Source organism: Lacerta agilis, chromosome Z (genome assembly GCF_009819535.1).
Source record: "Lacerta agilis isolate rLacAgi1 chromosome Z, rLacAgi1.pri, whole genome shotgun sequence".
Lineage (NCBI taxonomy): Eukaryota > Metazoa > Chordata > Lepidosauria > Squamata > Lacertidae > Lacerta > Lacerta agilis.
The window spans coordinates 13,178,197-13,196,421 of record NC_046331.1 but is presented as its reverse complement, the minus strand read 5'-3'; the positions used below and the strand labels follow the sequence as shown (position 1 = coordinate 13,196,421).

The 18,225-nt window shown below is 43.3% G+C and overlaps 1 protein-coding gene across 1 annotated transcript in view; it reads right to left on the bottom strand.

Annotated features, from left to right (window-relative positions):
• Window positions 1-18,225, bottom strand: part of AK8 (adenylate kinase 8) — a 98,881-nt gene that overhangs the window by 45,981 nt on the left and 34,675 nt on the right. The window contains exons 6-10 of the mRNA XM_033137910.1: window positions 9,435-9,516; window positions 7,640-7,711; window positions 6,881-7,081; window positions 5,605-5,736; window positions 3,919-4,008 (exon numbers count right to left, since the gene is read on the bottom strand). Of these exons, the coding sequence (XP_032993801.1) occupies window positions 3,919-4,008; window positions 5,605-5,736; window positions 6,881-7,081; window positions 7,640-7,711; window positions 9,435-9,516 (577 nt within the window). The remainder of the gene's footprint in view (window positions 1-3,918; window positions 4,009-5,604; window positions 5,737-6,880; window positions 7,082-7,639; window positions 7,712-9,434; window positions 9,517-18,225) is intronic.

The following is an 18,225-nucleotide window of genomic DNA, read 5'->3' as shown; positions in this document are numbered from 1 at the left end:
TGAGAGTACCACCAAGTCTGTAAAAGAAGATGGTACTGTGTCTGACTTGAATTACAGTGACCCTGCTAACTGGCCTAACTATTGCAGTGATAATTTGTGACAGCTTATAATACAACATGGACCACAGCAGGTTGTATCACATGATTTCCCCAAAGAGTAAAAAAAGAGAGAAAAGAATAAATTCTCTCCTATACACTACAAGAGAAGAATAGCAAATGGTGAAGAAGTATCAATTGAGGTTGATATATTTAACCTCAAAATATGGTGTGTGTAAGTTGTTCGGCAAAAATATTGTGCACTACCTCTACAAGAAACAGGTTCAAAAGACTGGAAGAACATTGAAGCAATTCTGTCTTCACATGAGAGGAATACTGACCATTTAGAAAACTATCAGACCTGGAAATAACTTGAATTGCACTTATCTAAAGGAAAAACATTAATGATATTAACAAGAAGAAAATTAGACAAGAACATTATTGAGGGCAAATCTTGGAACACTTGATTGCTTTGGTCAGAGTTCTTGGCATACAAAACATGGCATTCCATGGTACAACTAAAAAGTTGTATGGTGCTAGTTGTACAGTGGAAATATTTTGAAGTTTGTAGAATATCTAGCCCTTTTTGATCCCATCATGAATGAACATTTGCACAGAGTTAAAGATCAAGAAACAATGGTTCACTACCTAGGAAAAGATATCAAACCAGTTTATACAGCTTCTAGCAGGTACTATAAAGCAAAAAAAAAAGCACATGAAAACACAGCCCAATACTACTCAATTATTTTGGACTGCAAACCTGATGTTAGTCATATTGTACAAATGACAATGATTGTATGTTTTGTTGATGTAATCAAACCATCAGACAATGAGATATCTGAGCCTGAGGTTATAAGAAGAGAACATTTCTCAGGATTTGTTCCACTAAAGGAGAAGACAGGTGCCTTTATGACAGAAACTCATTTGGACAGCTTGAGCAAATGGGATTACCAAGTAAGAATCCGTGTTGTCAAGGCTATGACAATGGCAGCAATGTGAAAGGCAAAGAAAATGGCGCACAATAGAGAGTCCTGGACATAAACCCATGTGCCTTTTCGTGCCCTGCAATGCACACTCTTTAAACTTGGTTGTCAGTGATGCCACTGTTGTCTGAAAGCAATTAGTTTCTTCAGTTTAGATCAAAAGATCTATAATTATTTCTATGCATCGACTCAGCATTGGCAAATTCAAACTAGCCATGTATCAGACTTAGGTATAACTGTTAAGCCGCTGAGCGAAAGAAAGTGGGAGGGTCAGATTGATGCTTTGAAACCACTGAGATATAACCTTAGAAGTATATATGATGCTTTAATAGAGATCTTTGATGACACAAGCCTGAAAGGTTTAACTGGAAATGCTTCCCGAATTGAAGCTAAGGCCTTGCTGATGCAATTTGTAAGTTCAGGTTTGTGCTGTGAACTTACAGCAATATCTCAAAGACTTCCAAAGTCGATACCACCACAAGGAGTTCTTCTCTTCATACTACAACAAAAACTCCTGGATAATGTGCCTAATGGTTCTGTTGCTCTAAGGATCCTTCTCACACTTCCAGTTTTTCAAAGCTCAAACTTATAAAAACTTACACTTAATGTTGCAAAAGAGATCAGTTGGCTTGGCAACTATATTAACTGGACTTGCCCAAGCAAGGAATTGGTGACAAAATTGGTGACAAAATTTGCACACAAAGTGAGATTTTGATGTGCCTGAAATTGAAACTTTTAAGAGATTCATTTTTAACTTCGTAATCCACAAGATTATTCAAAACGATTTGTATGCTAAAAGATTTTCTTTTGTATTTGAGAAAGATAATCTAAGGTTGTTGTACTAATTATTCTTGCAGTTTCAAGTTTTGTGTTTTTCCTTTTTTCTACAAGAATCTGTTTTGAACATCAAAGTTAGCAATTTGGGGTGTGTGCATGTGTGCAAGTAGCTAGCCTTGCCTGGGGTGCATAATAGCCTGGCACTGGCACTGGGGAACAGGGAGGCTGGATAAGATAGCCCTTGCATCCTGATCTAGCAAGGACATAAGAAGAGCCTGGCTACCGTATCATGCCAAAGGAGGACCCATCCAGCCAAATAGCTTGTTCTCACAGCAGCCAAACCAATGCCCCAATGAGAAGCCAGAAAGCAGGACCTGAGTGTGACAGCAACATTCTCCACTCGTGATTCCCAGCAACGGTTATTCAGGGGCCATGCTGTCTCCAACAGTGAAGGGAGAATAGGAGAATACATGTGCTTTAAATGTATGGTGTGTATGCAGCCACACATGCAACAAATGCAAGCCTTGCTCCTTACCCTTGTGTGATTCAGCCACCACTGATGGATAATCCCAGAGTGAGGGGAAGTGCCACTCTGTGTGCACAGCACACAGGCATCACAGCCCCCTCCATGACACGCAACAGTAGGCAAAACTCTTCCTTGTGTATATCCTAGCTTTCATATATCGATGGGCATTTTATTAGATGTTCATGGTATTGCCGTTACTGTACTACTGTATTACTACCACCACCAGTGGGTATTTCAAGAAAAGGTTACTAGGAGGAGTGTTCTTGTTCACAGCTCCAGCCAGCTAGCAATGACCCTTTTCAGCATACTCTATTCCATTTGCTCTCCAGTTTTCTTGCCCCTCGCCCGATTGATAATCAGCCAACATTCTATGTTTGCTGAGCATGCTCAGTTCTCATTGGCTGTTTCAAATTCCCTCTTCTCTTAGAGTCCCCACAACCCCAAAAGTTGTTTATTTGTTTACTTCTGAAAACTTTGGGATTCCTCCAGCCCTGCTTATTATTCACTCCCTTGTGTGCAGATGGTGCTTCTTTGGCTTACCTATGGATCCACTCTGAGAGAACAGAGTTCCCTATTATTTGAAACAAAATAAAATAAAAAATTCCTTCCAGTAGCACCTTAGAGACCAACTAAGTTTGTTCTTGGTATGAGCTTTTGTGTACATGCACACTTCTTCAGATACCCTATTATTTGATGACTGATGATGATACTCAATAAGCCTCATGTAGATGCCATGAATGGACAAATCAGTCCATTTCACTTTCTCTCAGATTCTCATTGTTCCAATCTTAAGTTTGGTGCTCCACATATCCATATCAGTTTGCAATATTTTTTTAAAAAAATATTTTTCCTCATGGAAACTCAGCAGCATTTTAGTGCTAATCTCTCCTAATGTATACATTTCAAATATAATTTTGACTAATCCTACTGCATAATAAAAATGTAAGGTGTTATCACTCTGTTTTCATTAGCTGCTTTCTAAGTTTCTAAAGGCAGGAGTGGGGTGGGGTGGCTCTGAGAAAACAGTGTGACAATTGAGCAGGGGAGGGAGAGGGCAGGTTAATATGGGAGTTTTAGTCCTCTGGTGATGGGTGGGAGGCAAAGAGAAGGAATTGGGAAGGGTAGATAGGGGAGCAAAGTGGGCATCTTTGGGGAGAATGGTAGCATGGCTGGCAAATGAAGCAAACAGGGGCACAGCTCCAAGTATACATATATTTTTGCAAAGCATTTCCCCAAATATAACTAATTTTTTGTACATCATTTTTACAAGTACTGTCCAGGATGCTTTTCTCCAGCAACAGCATTTCTGCGCACACAACTTGACTACAGAACCACACAGTAAAATTTAGGGGTACAAGGGTTTCAGAGGACAGCTGGGTTTCAAGTTAGCACATTATTTCAGAAAGGGTAAACGAAGTAAGTTTGCAAACAGAACCAAATTTCTTCCCCTGTCCTTAGGAGATGCACCCTCAGCTCCAATCATGCCACAAAGATGCCCCCCCTCCAAACCCCAAGATTATGCATCTGTCGTCCGTCCGCCCCAACTTCCCCACAGATTTGTAAGCACTGCATGGGAAGTGCAGAAATGTGACCTTACCTGGCCAACCACTGTCAAAATACGGCTTAATGAGTTCTCCAAGTTTTGTCTCGTCGGCTACAGCTTCCTTTAGCAATTGCCCGCAGCAAACTGAGAGGAACGAGGAACAAAAAAGACATAAGGTTAATTTTTAAAAAGGAAGTAAGAAAGCAAAAGTAGAGGGGAGGGGAAAGGTGGATTGTGGGGAGGACAGAGAGAGAAAGAAATGGCAAAGAAGCTGCATATTGGAAAAAGGTCACTGAATAAAATAAAAGACATGGGAGCTTGAGCTGGTTTCTCCATCTCACCTCTCTCTCTCTCTCTCTCTCTCACACACACACACACACACACACACACATCCCTCTTTTGCGCTATCCAAACAAAAGCTGGAAAAAATAGGATAAAAAAGAATACATTTGGCTGGGAACATTTTTATTTTAAAAGAAAAATATACTAATCAAAATATAGCATGGAAAACAGCAAGTCAAGGGAGAGTCTATGTGTTTCTGACTGGTTATAAACTTATAATTACTGGATGAGGAAGTTACAGCTTCCAATTTTTTTCTGCTGGAGGTGCTGCAGAGCTCCTGGCTTCTTCGTGTGGAAAGCTGCCCCAAAGGGCTGTTGGCTGCCAGTGCCAGAATGCTGGTAGCTAGAAAGGATTCAAGAGGTCCCTCTAATTCAGTGCCCCAAGAGCAAACAAATCGGAAGAATGTAAGGAGTGCACGGTGGCTGGATTAGGCCTAAGGGCCATCTGGTCCAGTTCTCACAGTGCTTGATGGGACAGGAGCACAACAGCAACACTCTTCCCACTTGTGCTTCCCAACAGCTGTTATTCAAAGCAACCGGCATCCCAGCAGCTGGTAAGGAACTTTGATAGTGCCTTTTATTCATCTGGATGGAGGATAGAGGAGTGTGGGAGAGAGTGTGAAACTAGCCTACAGTACAGGCGGTGGCCGCTTTAGGCGCGTCCACAAGACGTGGGTGGGTTTGCTTATGCACACTCGGTTGGTACGCGCAGGGGCCAGGAACGGAACCCCCGCATTGCCACCTGTACAACAGTAACATTTTATTCATTGCACCACCCTCTTCTGCCTCTGGTCCCATTCACCACTGGCAGGTGCCCTCTGGGAGGTTGCCCAAAACAATGCCTTTTTTCTAGAAAAAAAAGGGGCTGGTGCTGACCAGCTACTCCTGTGCCCACCTCGCCATGACCATTGCGAGTGCCATCAGTGAGGGAAGAGCATGTCACTCTCACGCTCCTTGGGGAGTGGGACTCGTGCACTCTGGCCAGTCCCAAGGGGAGGCAGCAGCAGCCCAGCCCCATTGGGGTTTTATTTATGCTGCAGCTGCCCATGTAGCTGAGCATCTCTGGGAGATAAAAAAAGGTGGCGGTACTACGTACCAGTAAGTAATGCCAGGAAAAAAGCATTGCCCAGAAGGGAATGCAGCCTTCAGGCTGATAAACGTTCCTCACCTTTTCTCTAAGGATATAAACATGGAAACTTTACACACACACACACACACACACACACACGTCAGTGCTGTCTTGTTAAAGTTACAAGTTTCTATTGCCTAGTGGCCTTTTATCAGGGGATTTTTGCTTTTGATCTGGGGTGGTTTGGAGAAATATTACAACCTCAGCAATGGACAGAGAAAGAGACAGCCTGAGACCATTGAGGATTTAAGACAGAGAAGATAACAAACCATTGATGATGCCATATTTCCGAGACAGTAACAATGCTTGCATGCTTTTCCCAGAGCCTGGCGGTCCACAAAGAATAATCCGGGGTGAAAATGGGGCGAGCGTTCGAGGCAGAGATTGGACATGGGTGAAGACTGACAAACAATAGAAATGGTGGAAATTTAGGATATTCAAAGGGTATCCAAAGGTAAGCACAGGAATAGCTTGTGGGTAGTACTGCCCCCCCCCATTCTGAAATCTGGCACCTGAAGTGCTTGTTTTGCTTTGCCTAACAGTAGACCCCTTGCCCCTTGCGGGTTAAGGAGACTTGCTGTTGGTTTCATGCCGGGGAATGGGGCTACCCAAATATTAGAACCAACCCTACTCACAGCAGAGGGAAACAGTCCATTTGCACATAATTTATTCCCAAATAAATATCAGCTAACCAGAGACAGCTCTAAGTTGTTCTTCCCAGCCCAGCATATCTGCAGCAGAAACATAACAGGCCAAGCAGCCTGCTTACAAATGATGCTTAATTTGCAGTAAATAACCAAGTTAATTAGGAGTAATGATCCCCCAGACAGTCTCCACATCTAATTATTCTTTTTAAAAAATCTGGCTGCTTGATGCATCAACTGGAAGAAAAAGATGGGGGGAGATGATCTGGAGAGGATTTTTTTTTCCATTCCAATTTTCAATTTATTTCACTGCATTATTAATTAATAATAATTAATATTCAGCCTGCATACATATATTTACAATTCAAGGCATGAATTGTTTATGAATGATGATGTGAACTTTTAAATGTAATTAAGTAATTTAGAGGTAATTAATTTTGTAAATTCTGGATATAAACCTCCAACTTGTTTACCTCAAAGTGTGGTGCTCATGATTAGAAGGAAAGGCCCTTTTCCAAATGAAAATATTAGCTGGGTGTTAAAAACAGGCCACTGAAAGACTGTTGGGAAGGGGGACAATTAAAAAGCAAAAAAGAAAGAAGAAGTGTGCTTTGTGGCTGTCAGTTTCTCAATTTTCCCTACGGAGAGCTCAAATGAAAGGAATCATTTATATACAAAGTCATGATAGCAAACCAAAGAAATGTTTGTGCTGAGATGAGGGTTTGTTTCGTGAATTGTTCCACTCCAAAACAGGGCTTTTAGGCTATTTCATCTTAGGAGATCTGGGGAGTGGAATTTTCAAAGCGGGAAAGAAATGATGCTCACCCTCTGAAAAAGATGGACCTGAAACCGACCCTGTTGACAAAACCACATAATCAAACAGCTGCCCATCTCTTCCTACCCTGTGCAAAAACATCTGCGCATGGCTGGTCAGCATTGATCAACTTCATGCAACTCCCAAAGGACTGAAGAATCCCAGGGTAGTCTTGATGGTATTTCAATAACCGCCTTGCAGTCTCCACTTCAGATATGCCATGCGGCACTCTCAGGCGCTGCCGTATGTAGTCCTCAGTTGGCCAGTCAAAAGTTGTATGGTACACCTCTGGAAATGGGTTGGCAGAAAAGATTCACTTGAACAGAGACTGGGCTGCATCCGGGCCATACGTTCAAAGCACAATTAAAAGCATATGACTTCTTTTCCCCTGTCTAATGAAGCATCCTGGAACTGTAATTAATCCCCTCATGGGTAACTTGGAACAGGCTCATAAATGTGGCTGCCCTGTGGAACAACATTACTGTTGAGCTACAGCAGGCACCCACAGTCTGCACTTTCCAGAAACAAATTAAGACATTTTTGTTCCATAGGCTTTCCTAGCTGGATGAAAAATATCTTTTATGATGAGTGTCCACTCCCTAGCATTTTAGTCTTGTTCAAATGTATTTGCTGGTTTGGTGCTTTTAACTGTTAATTATCTTTTGTATAAATTGGCTTGAAACAGTGGTTTAGGAGGTGATTAATAAATCTGTGATGGTGATGATGATATCCTATCTACTGTATCCCCTGAGCTAAAGATTCCATGGCCCCTGCCACCTTTATACTGCCATTCTCAGCCACCACTTCCCCATTTCTGTTAGCAAGAAAACAAAAACAACGCCACACCTCCAGTAGAAATATCCACTCTTTTCCCAAGATTCCTCTCAATCAGCACAATATCTGGAGCGAAAAGCACCACTAGGAAGGAAGGAAGGAAAAAGAATTGCAAATACAATGGAAGTTAATTTGGCTTTCTGGAAGCCTGATTAAAACAACAACAACAACAACAACAACAACAACAACAACAACAACAACAACAATTAAAAGTATGGATTCCAGATGTGCAGAGAGGACTTTAAAACATATAGGGGTGTGTGTGTGTGTGTTCCTTTTTCTCCAGGTATCAGGGAAGTTCCTCGATCTGGTGCCAACCTGGTGCCCTCTAGATGTTTTGGACTATAGATGCTATTAGTCCCAGTCACCATGAAGGCTGGCAGGTTGTGAAAGGCTATGCTGGACTTACAATCACACTAATTTGCATGAGGCAAATTCCTCCAGGGAATTATCTCACACAGTCCTTATTGCAAGGTTGGGGAACATCCAGCCTGCAGGTTAAACCTGGCCCACCAGGCTGTTTTTCTGAAACCACATTCATTTGACTCACACCTAATGCCATATGTGAGTAGGAATGTAAGGTGGGTGGAGATGCAGCTGCTGACAACAGGATTGGAGCTGGTTTGCAGGGTTGCAGTTCAACCTAGTTTTGTGCACTATCTTCCCCCATCTCAGCAGGGCAATTTTGACATATGAGTTGGACACCACACCTGTCAGTCACCTAGTGTCAATATGACATCAGATGATTGACACGTAAGTAGTCAAAGTTGGCCAAAATTCCCCTGTCTTAATTTCAATGGTACAGGGGCAGAGATTTCTGGGGATAAGGTGCTGTGATTTTCCTCCCCATTACAGTACTGTACTGGGAGAAGAGGAACCTCTCCTTCTAGCTGTTCTGGTTCTCCCTGAGAATCAGAACTCAAAGTATCACCATGTTTGGAAGTTTTTATATTTATGAAGTCGGTATAGAGTTTCAAAATTGGTCTACAGGTTTCAAATTGGTAATGCACAGCAGAGACCTACAATGCATGACTAGGTTGAAGTGAAAACGTTGAAGCAGAATTTGACAGCCCCTCCCATGTGCTCTCCTTTTGTGTCTCTCAAGCTCTGGGGCCCTCCCCACAGGTCAGCCTCCTCCAACTTTCCTCATCATCATAATCTGACTACTCTCTCCAAGATGCCTCCATAAGACTCATGATACCAGCTCTGGGCTGTGTTGGGGCACAAAATTGGGGTCATGAAAGTTGCCTGAGGCTTAGTAGACCTGGGCAGTGGTTTAGCCACCACTGCTCTAGGCAGTAATGGAATCCATGGAAATGCAGTGGCTCCTCCCACCCACACTAGTCATTGGTTCTTCTGATTTGGGCAGTGAAAGATTTTCCTGGCTCTGATTCCTGGCTTGATTCTCTAGCTGTGAGTCCTGGATTGACTCCTGGCTCCAGCATGAGGCCTGTACAGCACAGCACTGATGTTGACCCCTTTATAGTACAGTTTGGGGCATTTGCAAATGCCCAGCTTCACCAGTCATGGGTGTTCTTCTGCCCCAGATATTCACAGAACGTATTGAGTTATGTCTATACTACTTTCTCTACCTCATTTCTGCCAATGAGGCTTACAAGTTTAAAACACTAAAAGAAATAAATTACGCATCCTGTAAAGAAGCCCTGGGCAAGGGGGTAGGGCAGTCAGTTGCGTTTGACCTGATGTTCTCTTTGCCTCTTCCTCATTCTCTTTCTCAAATGGAAGAGAGAGATTAGAAAGTCAGAAAGAATTTGTAAAAACACAATGGAACTAAACATGTTCTTACCAACGTGCTTGGGAATGATGCCCATTGCTAGCAGCTCCCGGGCAAATTCTCGACTTTGGGGCATCGCCTCCATAACCCAGCCCTGGTGAAATAAGACATATAACAGCTGATCATTGAAATGAAGCACATATTGAGTTGCGCTGCTGGGGAGGCATGGAAGGAAAGGTCTCTGGTTTGTGACTGCTGAATAGGGATGCGGGAGACACTTGATTCAGTTCATGCTTCATCTGCACCTCTTGAAACAATACACCAAACAAAACAGAGCCATCCTTCAATATTCACACTTCTCATAATTTTGCAGTGAATGTTTCCAACAAACTAGATGTGTAAAAAAATGCATTGTATCCGTGAAAATAACATATAGAGATGCATTCTCTTAGGAGAAATAGCTTTGCAGAAACGCAGCATATTGAGAAAAAAATACATACAAAAATGTGCATGTTTGGAAAAACTCGCATTAAAATGCTGCTGAATTTTCATGAGACCTTTAAAAATTGCAGACCAATATACTTCTTTTATTTATTGCATAAAACTTGTGCACCTCATAAAGGGGGGGACGGACCTCAAAGTGGTTTGCAGCCCAATGTGGAGAACCAAAGACTGCAAAATGATAAACGAAGAGAAACAAAAATCAACATCCATCCCTAGTTTCAAGCCTCTGAGCAACTTTTCGCAGTACAAGGTCCAATGAAGCAGAATGCTTGTTTTATAGGTACAGAGATAGAGATAGAGAGATAAAGATAGAGATAGAGAGATAAAGATAGAGATAGATAACCTTACGACTCTTAAACCTTTTTTATCTGCACATAAAAGTCTTTATTGAAATATATAAAAAAATATTTGGGAAGAGAAGGGGGTGTCTAGGTATTTTTGAAATATTCAGGAGGATGTGAACTCATGCAGCCAACTTTTTAAAAGCTAAACCAAGCTAAAGAGGACAAAGGGGGAAAGATATGTGCATGTCCATCCCCCAAATTATACAGGAAAATGTGCTGTAATGGAAACCTCTAAACCCCCAGAGCTAACAAAGCAGGCAAGCTAAAGAGATCTATATATGAAAAGGGCTGTTTGCTCCCTAAAGTCCTTGTTATAACCAGCTAAGCGCTGGACTGAAGATCTTTTTTATGATTATGTAAAACAAGATACACACACACACAAAAACACCACAGGAAAAAACAAATGCTTATGAACCTATACTGGTCTGGCAGAGGCTGAAAGGAGATGTAGTCCAAAACATCTGGAGGGCACCCGGTTGGCAGAGGTTGGTATACGGCTCAATACCAGACTGGAAGCCAAACTGAACCTTAGCCAAATACTGAACCAAACGTCTCTCCCTACACCTCCCTGAATCAGAAACCAACTGGAATCACTATTTGAAAGCCAACCAAATCAATCTTGAATTGCTAATTGAATGTGGACAAAGATACAACTGGGGTGTGGAGAGCAGAGAATGGTTAGCATTTCATAACAAATCTTAACAACTCACTGACTAGAAGAATGGTGTCTCTCAAAGAGAACCAAATCAGTCCTGGAGGTTTGCAGGCTTACTGAATGCTTGTTGTTGTTGTTCAGTTGTTCAGTCGTGTCTGACTCTTCGTGACCCCCATGGACCAGAGCACGCCTCCCGCAGTTTGGCCAAACTCATGCTAGTCGCTTCGAGAACACTGTCCAACCATCTCATCCTCTGTCGTCCCCTTCTCCTTGAGCCCTCCATCTTTCCCAACATCAGGGTCTTTTCTAGGGAGTCTTCTCTTCTCATGAGGTGGCCAAAGTACTGGAGCCTCAACTTCAGGATCTATCCTTCCAGTGAGCACTCATGGCTGATTTCTTTAAGGATGGATAAGTTTGATCTTTTTGCAGTCCATGGGACTCTCAAGAGTCTTCTCCAGCACCATAATTCAAAAGCATCAATTCTTTGGCGATCAGTCTTCTTTATGGTCCAGCTCTCACTTCCATACATTACTACTGGGAAAACCATAGCTTTAACTATACAGACCTTTGTCGGCAAGGTGATGTCTCTGCTTTTTAAGATGCTGTCTGGGTTTGTCATTGCTTTCCTCCCAAGAAGCAGGCGTCTTTTAATTTCGTGACTGCTGTCACCATCTGCAGTGATCATGGAGCCCAAGAAAGTAAAATCTCTCACTGTCTCTATTTCTTCCCCTTCTATTTGCCAGGAGGTGATGGGACCAGTGGCCATGATCTTAGTTTTTTTGATGTTGAGCTTCAGACCATATTTTGCACTCTCCTCTTTCAACCCTCATTAAAAGGTTCTTTAATTCCTCCTCACTTTCTGCCATCAAGGTTGTGTCATCAGCATATCTGAGGTTGTTGATATTTCTTCCAGCAATCTTAATTCCGGCTTGGGATTCATCCAGTCCAGCCTTTTGCATGATGAATTCTGCATTTAAGTTAAATAAGCAGGGAGACAATATACAGCCTTGTTGTATCGTACTCCTTTCCCAATTTAGAACCAATCATTTGTTCCATATCCAGTTCTAACTGTAGCTTCTTGTCCCACATAGAGATTTCTCAGGAGACAAATGAGGTGATCCGGCACTCCCATTTCTTTAAGAACTTGCCATAGTTTGCTGTGGTAGACACAGTTAAAATGTTTTTGCGTAATCAATGAAGCAAAAGATAATTGATAATTACCAGTTCCTACCTTAACTTGAATCTGTAATCAATAAGGGACCCCAAAAGCTGCAGAACTGTTCAAGGGAAACATATGAAGCAAGGAAGAAACCAAAACATTCTAATTACTGGAAAACACAACTGTCTGCTTGCAACTCCCTAATTAGTCCAGTTTTACTAACATGCTATGCCACAGATTTCTTCAGGAAATGGGAAAACAGTCTTAAGGCAAGGGTATCGTGGAAACTGTCCACTGTCACCACTGCACCTCCCAGCATCATGTCTGCAACCAAAACAGCACCTACATTAAGGAAGTCCTAGTATCTGAAAGAGGTGGGGGAGAAGAATGGTCCATATCCTATATGGCTGACAGGCGGTGGTGACTGTTGCCCATTGGAATTGGCAGGGGAAAAGGCAGGGAGGTCAAAGAGCAGGTTTAGCCACAGCAAAAGATAGATGAAGCCAAAGCCAATGACAAGCAGAACCAGCTGGATGAGGGAAAATAGTATCAAGCAATCTAAAATGGCTGTTTATAAGACTGCGTAGAACGGTCCTCCAGATGTTTTGGACTACAATTCCCATCATCCCTTACCACTGGTCATGTTAGCTAGGGATCATGGGAGTTGTAGGCCAAAACATCTGGAGGGCCGCAGGTTGGGCATGCCTGGCGTAGATGAATCACAGTTCAGTGATGGAGCACATTCTCTGCAAGTAGGGATGGATGGGTGTTTCCAGTCTGCGTCCATTTCCTTGTGTGATAATTTGTAAAAGTTCTCTCCCGCTTCCAAATTAATGTGTTTTTAAAAAAATCTGTGTGAAGATTTCATATTTAAATACATATCTTTTACTGCACTTTCTCACAGAATACAAATTTATAAACCTACTCCATTGGGGGGGGGGAATTAATCAGGGAGCCAAACCATTAATTTTGTTTTATTTTTTGGTTCAGCCACAACTGAAGATGTCCCAGTTTGGTTCTGGTTCAAGATAATAAAAGTTCAGCCTGTGCAATCAAATTGGTTCAGCTCCAGTTCACTTGAGATTATCTTTGTAGTGTGTGATTTCAACTGTACAAGCACAAGCACACAAGCATCTGTAGTAGATTAAGAAATAAATCAAAGTAATTTTAAGGAAGGAGGAAATGATTTAGTAAATAAACACTGAGCAGTTACTGCTTCAGTTGAGTTTTTCTTCCTCTGTCATAATACTAGAACTTGTGGATATTCAATGAGGTGGAATGTTGGAAGATTCAGGACAGACAATAGAAAGTACTTCTTCACACAGTGCATAATTAAACTTTTTAATTTACAGTCATACCTCGGGTTGCATTCGCTGCAGGTTGCGTTCACTACGGGATACGAATGGGCCGAACCCGGAAGTACCGGAACAGGTTACTTCCAGGTTTTGGCATGTGTGCATGCGCAGAAACGCTAAATCACACTTTGCACATGCGCAGAAGCACTGAATCACTTCAGGTTGCAGTCTTTTCATGTTGCGAACGGGCCTCCAGAACAGATCCCATTCGCAACCAGAGGTACCACAGTATTATTAATTTAACTCCATAGTTGGAGGCAGTAAATGTTTCTGAATACCAGTTGCTGGAAACTACAGGAGAGGAGAGTGCTTTTGTGTTCAGGCATTGCTTGTATGCTTCACATTAGGGCATCAGGTTAGCCACTATGAGAACAGGATGCTGGACTTTGTGAGTCATTGGCCTGATCCAGCAGAATCATAGAATCATAGAGGTGGAAGGGACCTTGAGGGTCATCTAGTCCAACCCCGTGCCATGCAGGAATCTCTTCTTACATTCTAATTCGCTCCCACAATAGGTAAAGGTAAAGGGATCCCTGACCATTAAGTCCAGTTGTGTCCAACTCTGGGATTGCGGTGCTCATCTCACATTACTGGCCGAGGGAGCTGGTGTACAGCTTCCGGGTCATGTGGCCAGCATGACAAAGCCGCTTCTGGTGAACCAGAGCAGCGCACGGAAACACCGTTTACCTTCCCGCTGGAGCGGTACCTATTTATCTACTTGCACTTTGACGTGCTTTTGAACTGCTAGGTGGGCAGGAGCTGGGACCGAGCAGTGGGAGCTCACCCCACCGCGGAGATTCGAACCGCCGACCTTCTGATCGGCAAGCCCTAGGCTCTGTGGTTTAACCCACAGCGCCACCCGCATCCCTCCTACAATAGGAAGTGATGGACAAAAACCTGGATGGCTTTAAAAGATGAGTAGACAAATTCATGGAGAAGGCTATCAATAGCTAGCCATGATGACTATGTTCTACCTCCATTGTCAGAAGCAGTATGGGAATCACAAGTAGGAAGAGTGCTGGTGTGCTCAGGTCCTGCTTGCTGGCTTCCTATAATGGGTATCCAGTTGGCTACCATGAGGACAGGATGTTGGACTAGACTAGTCGGATCCAGTAGGGCTCTTACATGCTTATTTGTGATGGCATCAATGCAGGATTTTAGGGTGAATGTCCCCAGCCTCATCCAACAGTACAGGAGGGCTGCCAGATCCATCAGGGTTGGCTGACCACATTTTGAAGTCAGCAAAGTAATGCATCTTAGCACAGGAATGGGGAACCAGTAGCTCCCTAGTTATTGTTGAACTCTAACTCCCTCCCTTTGGTTAATACAGTGGTACCTCGGGTTAAGAACTTAATTCATTCTGGAGGTCCGTTCTTAAGCTGAAACTGTTCTTAACCTGAAGCACCACTTTAGCTAATGGGGCCTCCCGCTGCCGCTGCACCACCAGAGCATGATTTCTGTTCTTATCCTGAAGCAAAGTTCTTAACCTGAAGCGTTATTTCTGGGTTAGCAGAGTCTGTAACCTGAAGCGTCTATAACCTGAAGCGTCTGTAACCTGAGGTACCACTGTACTCACCAAAAGACTATTCAATTCAGAATTGAGACCAAAGTTGGAGATTGCAAAAATTCTCTGTGGCTGAGGTCAATGATTTTAGCCCACTAAGTTCCATGCAAACAAACACACATCTGCTACCCCACAAATAGAAACACACTACCCCTGAGATCACATATGAAGCTGGTTCCCACATCCCAATCTATAAAGTTTGTGATTTCACAGTTCAAGGCTCTAAGCAAAGCAACAACAAATGAAATGAAATAACTAAATAATAATAATCCAAGAAGGTAGCTCAACAAACAAGTTGCTTGTAATTAAGGCGCCATGCTAATACATTATAAATAAGCCCTCTCTAAAACAGTTAGATATATGGGTCATTCTCCACCTCAGCCCCCCCCCCCCAGGTTTCCCAGTTCCAAGGCCCCAGCCAATCCCTAATTAGAATACATTATCCGTCGGCTTGACACTTCAGTGAAATGTCTAGCCTGCCGCCGAGGTGCAGCTCTGCTCGGCACAGGGTTTATTGATATTCCGCTGCATTTCCTTCGCCATGCCCCCAGTGGCTCAGTTCTGTTTTATCACACATCAAAAGGGCCGTATGCTCAGGGCGCCCCCCCCCCCTTGCACATGGCTCAGAGCCGGAGGTCTGGAACAGCTGCAAGTAGGATGGTATCACAGAAGGGACAAGCTCCAAACAGATGTCAACGATAAAAAAAGAAAGGGGGGGGGAGGATAAGAAGACAACAGTGGGGGGGGAGGGGGAAGGATTGTGGCTTGGGAGCCAAGGATGAAGGAACAGCACAGAGTCCATTGAGGCAAGTCAGGCTTTGTGCAAATACTGGTCGTTCCTGCCCTCCTGACTGCCATTAAAGGCTAATTAGTACCTTCACAAGCTAAGGATTTGTTTCTTTGGAAGCAATTGGGAGGGAGAGAATGCTTCCCCACACGGGCAAATAATCCCCAGACGCTTGAATAAACGGAATAAAAGATCCTTCACACTTGGTCCCACATGTCTGTCTGCCTCTCCCATTTGATCTACTTTGAAACAGGGCACCATGCACGTACCCCAGTCATTTAAGAGCTCATCCATACAGTGGTTTAATGTGAATGGTAAGCTTCCTGTGCCTCCATTAATTTTTCTATTGTACACATGGTGTTCTCCTCCAAGTCAGTGTCTTCCCCACACTTTCCCCACCCTCAATCTGGATTTTTTCCCCATCCCAATCCCTCTGCAAAAAAGGAGATAGCATGAGAAAACCATAAGAACAGCTCTGCTGGATCAGGCCAATGGTCCATCCAGTCCATCATCCTGTTTTCACAGTGGCCAACCAGATGCCCCAATGGAAAGTCCACAGGCAAGATATGCACTAATATTGCATCAATGGCATGTGGCAGAATGAACTTGCATGTTGTTAGGAGCAGGGAACCAGCTTGGGGGGGGGGGCGTGTATGTATAGGGCAGACCCAAGACATCCTGGTGCTGGAGATGAAGGAAAAATTAGTGCCACTCGATCATCCTACATGCAGAATCAAACCAAATTGGCAGCTGACTCCACTTCAACCTGGCAACAGATTGGTCTCCACCACCACACCTCAGCTGAGCAGGGTAGCTTAGGGAAAGCAGCATGGGGTGGGCTTCTACCACACACACATACACCATGCTTTGTTTCTTTGGGCAGCTACCTCACCTCCGAGTTACTGCATTTGTTCAATTTCACAATTTCTGGGTGACTGAGTTCATCATTTTGGAAAGTTTGGGATACAATTTCTTTTCTTTTTCCTCAAATGAAGGAAAAGATAAGAATTGTAGAAAAAACATGCTTTTTATATATGTAATTGTTTTATACTTTTTATTGTATGGTAAAATCAATTGGAGATACTTCATGGGAAGAGATTTCTAACTGGAATGTAACTAAGGGTACAGTACTGCTAATTGTAGCTCTGTGAAGAGGATCTCCTAATAATTCTCAGCATCCTTTAACAAATTAAAGTTTCCCAATATTTTTTTCTGTTAAATTGATATATGAGTTCTTTGAAATGCATAGTGTGAACATGACCTATTTATTTCCTCACAGCATAGTTTTGAGCAGGCCATAACTACGCTGGTGGACTCGGCAAGGTTTTGTGTGAAGGTCTTCAAGCCAGGGCTTCTTCAGCTCCTACAAATTAACTCTGCTACCACACTAAACCAGCACAGCTGCAGTTTCAAGGAACAGCCAGTGGGGCTGCAAGGACCTTATGCGAACCTTGTAAGCCACAGCAGCCCCAGTTCCCATTCCCACACATAGCTTGCTCTAGAACATAATGCCTGCCATAAGTTTTCTCGGTTTGCTAAGACCACCACCATCCCTGCATGATCCCTCAGCACCCTAACTGCATTTGGATTTGCAGAACAAGCCCTATGGGGTCCCGGCAGAGCCATTGATCAATAAAACCGTGTTCCTCCGAGGATACAAGCGACATCTATAAACCTGAGAGTGTCAAAACAACGGCACACAAAATCCAGCATTCCTACCATCGGCAGGATGAAAGCTGGGCAATTAATGCCAGCTGAATGACACCACCAGGAGAAATAAAACAAACAGCTGGTAGTACAGTGGGCTGGCGGCCCACTCCTGGTAATCTATTAACATTTTTTTCCAGGATAATATACTGACTTGTGTTATGAACCACAGCAGCATAAATCTGGCTCAAGAAGCAAGCTGATGGCCTCTGCAAGATTCAAATATTTTGGGGTGGGGTGGGGGACGTTTTCTATTCCAGAAAGGCACACACTCCAGATGTAGTGTGTTTCCCCTTCAAGGTGGACATTTTAAAAGTGCTATCAAAAAAGTTTTGCACTTCTAAGGCACTAATCACCAAGACGATTCCTGTGTGTTTGTGCTACAGCTGTTGACCAAGGACAGGGGTGGTAGCATGAGCTGAGGTCACAAGCACCACCACTAGATATTGAACAGGGCTGAGGCCAGGCTGAGCAAGATACCCATGATTGTAGGAACATTAGAAGAGCCCTGCTAGGTCAGGCCAAAAGTTAATCGAATCCAGCATTCTGTTCTTACATTGGTGAACCAAATGTCCATTATGGGATGCCTGCATTATGAGATGCCTGCCTGAATGCAACAGCAACTCTCCCCACATCCCAGCAACTGTTATTCAGAGGCAGACTGCCTCTGGTAAGAGACAGCCTTTGTTGTTGTTGTTGTTGTTCAGTTGTTCAGTCGTGTCCAACTCTTCGTGACCCCATGGACCAGAGCACGCCAGACACACCTATCCTTCACTGCCTCTCGTAGT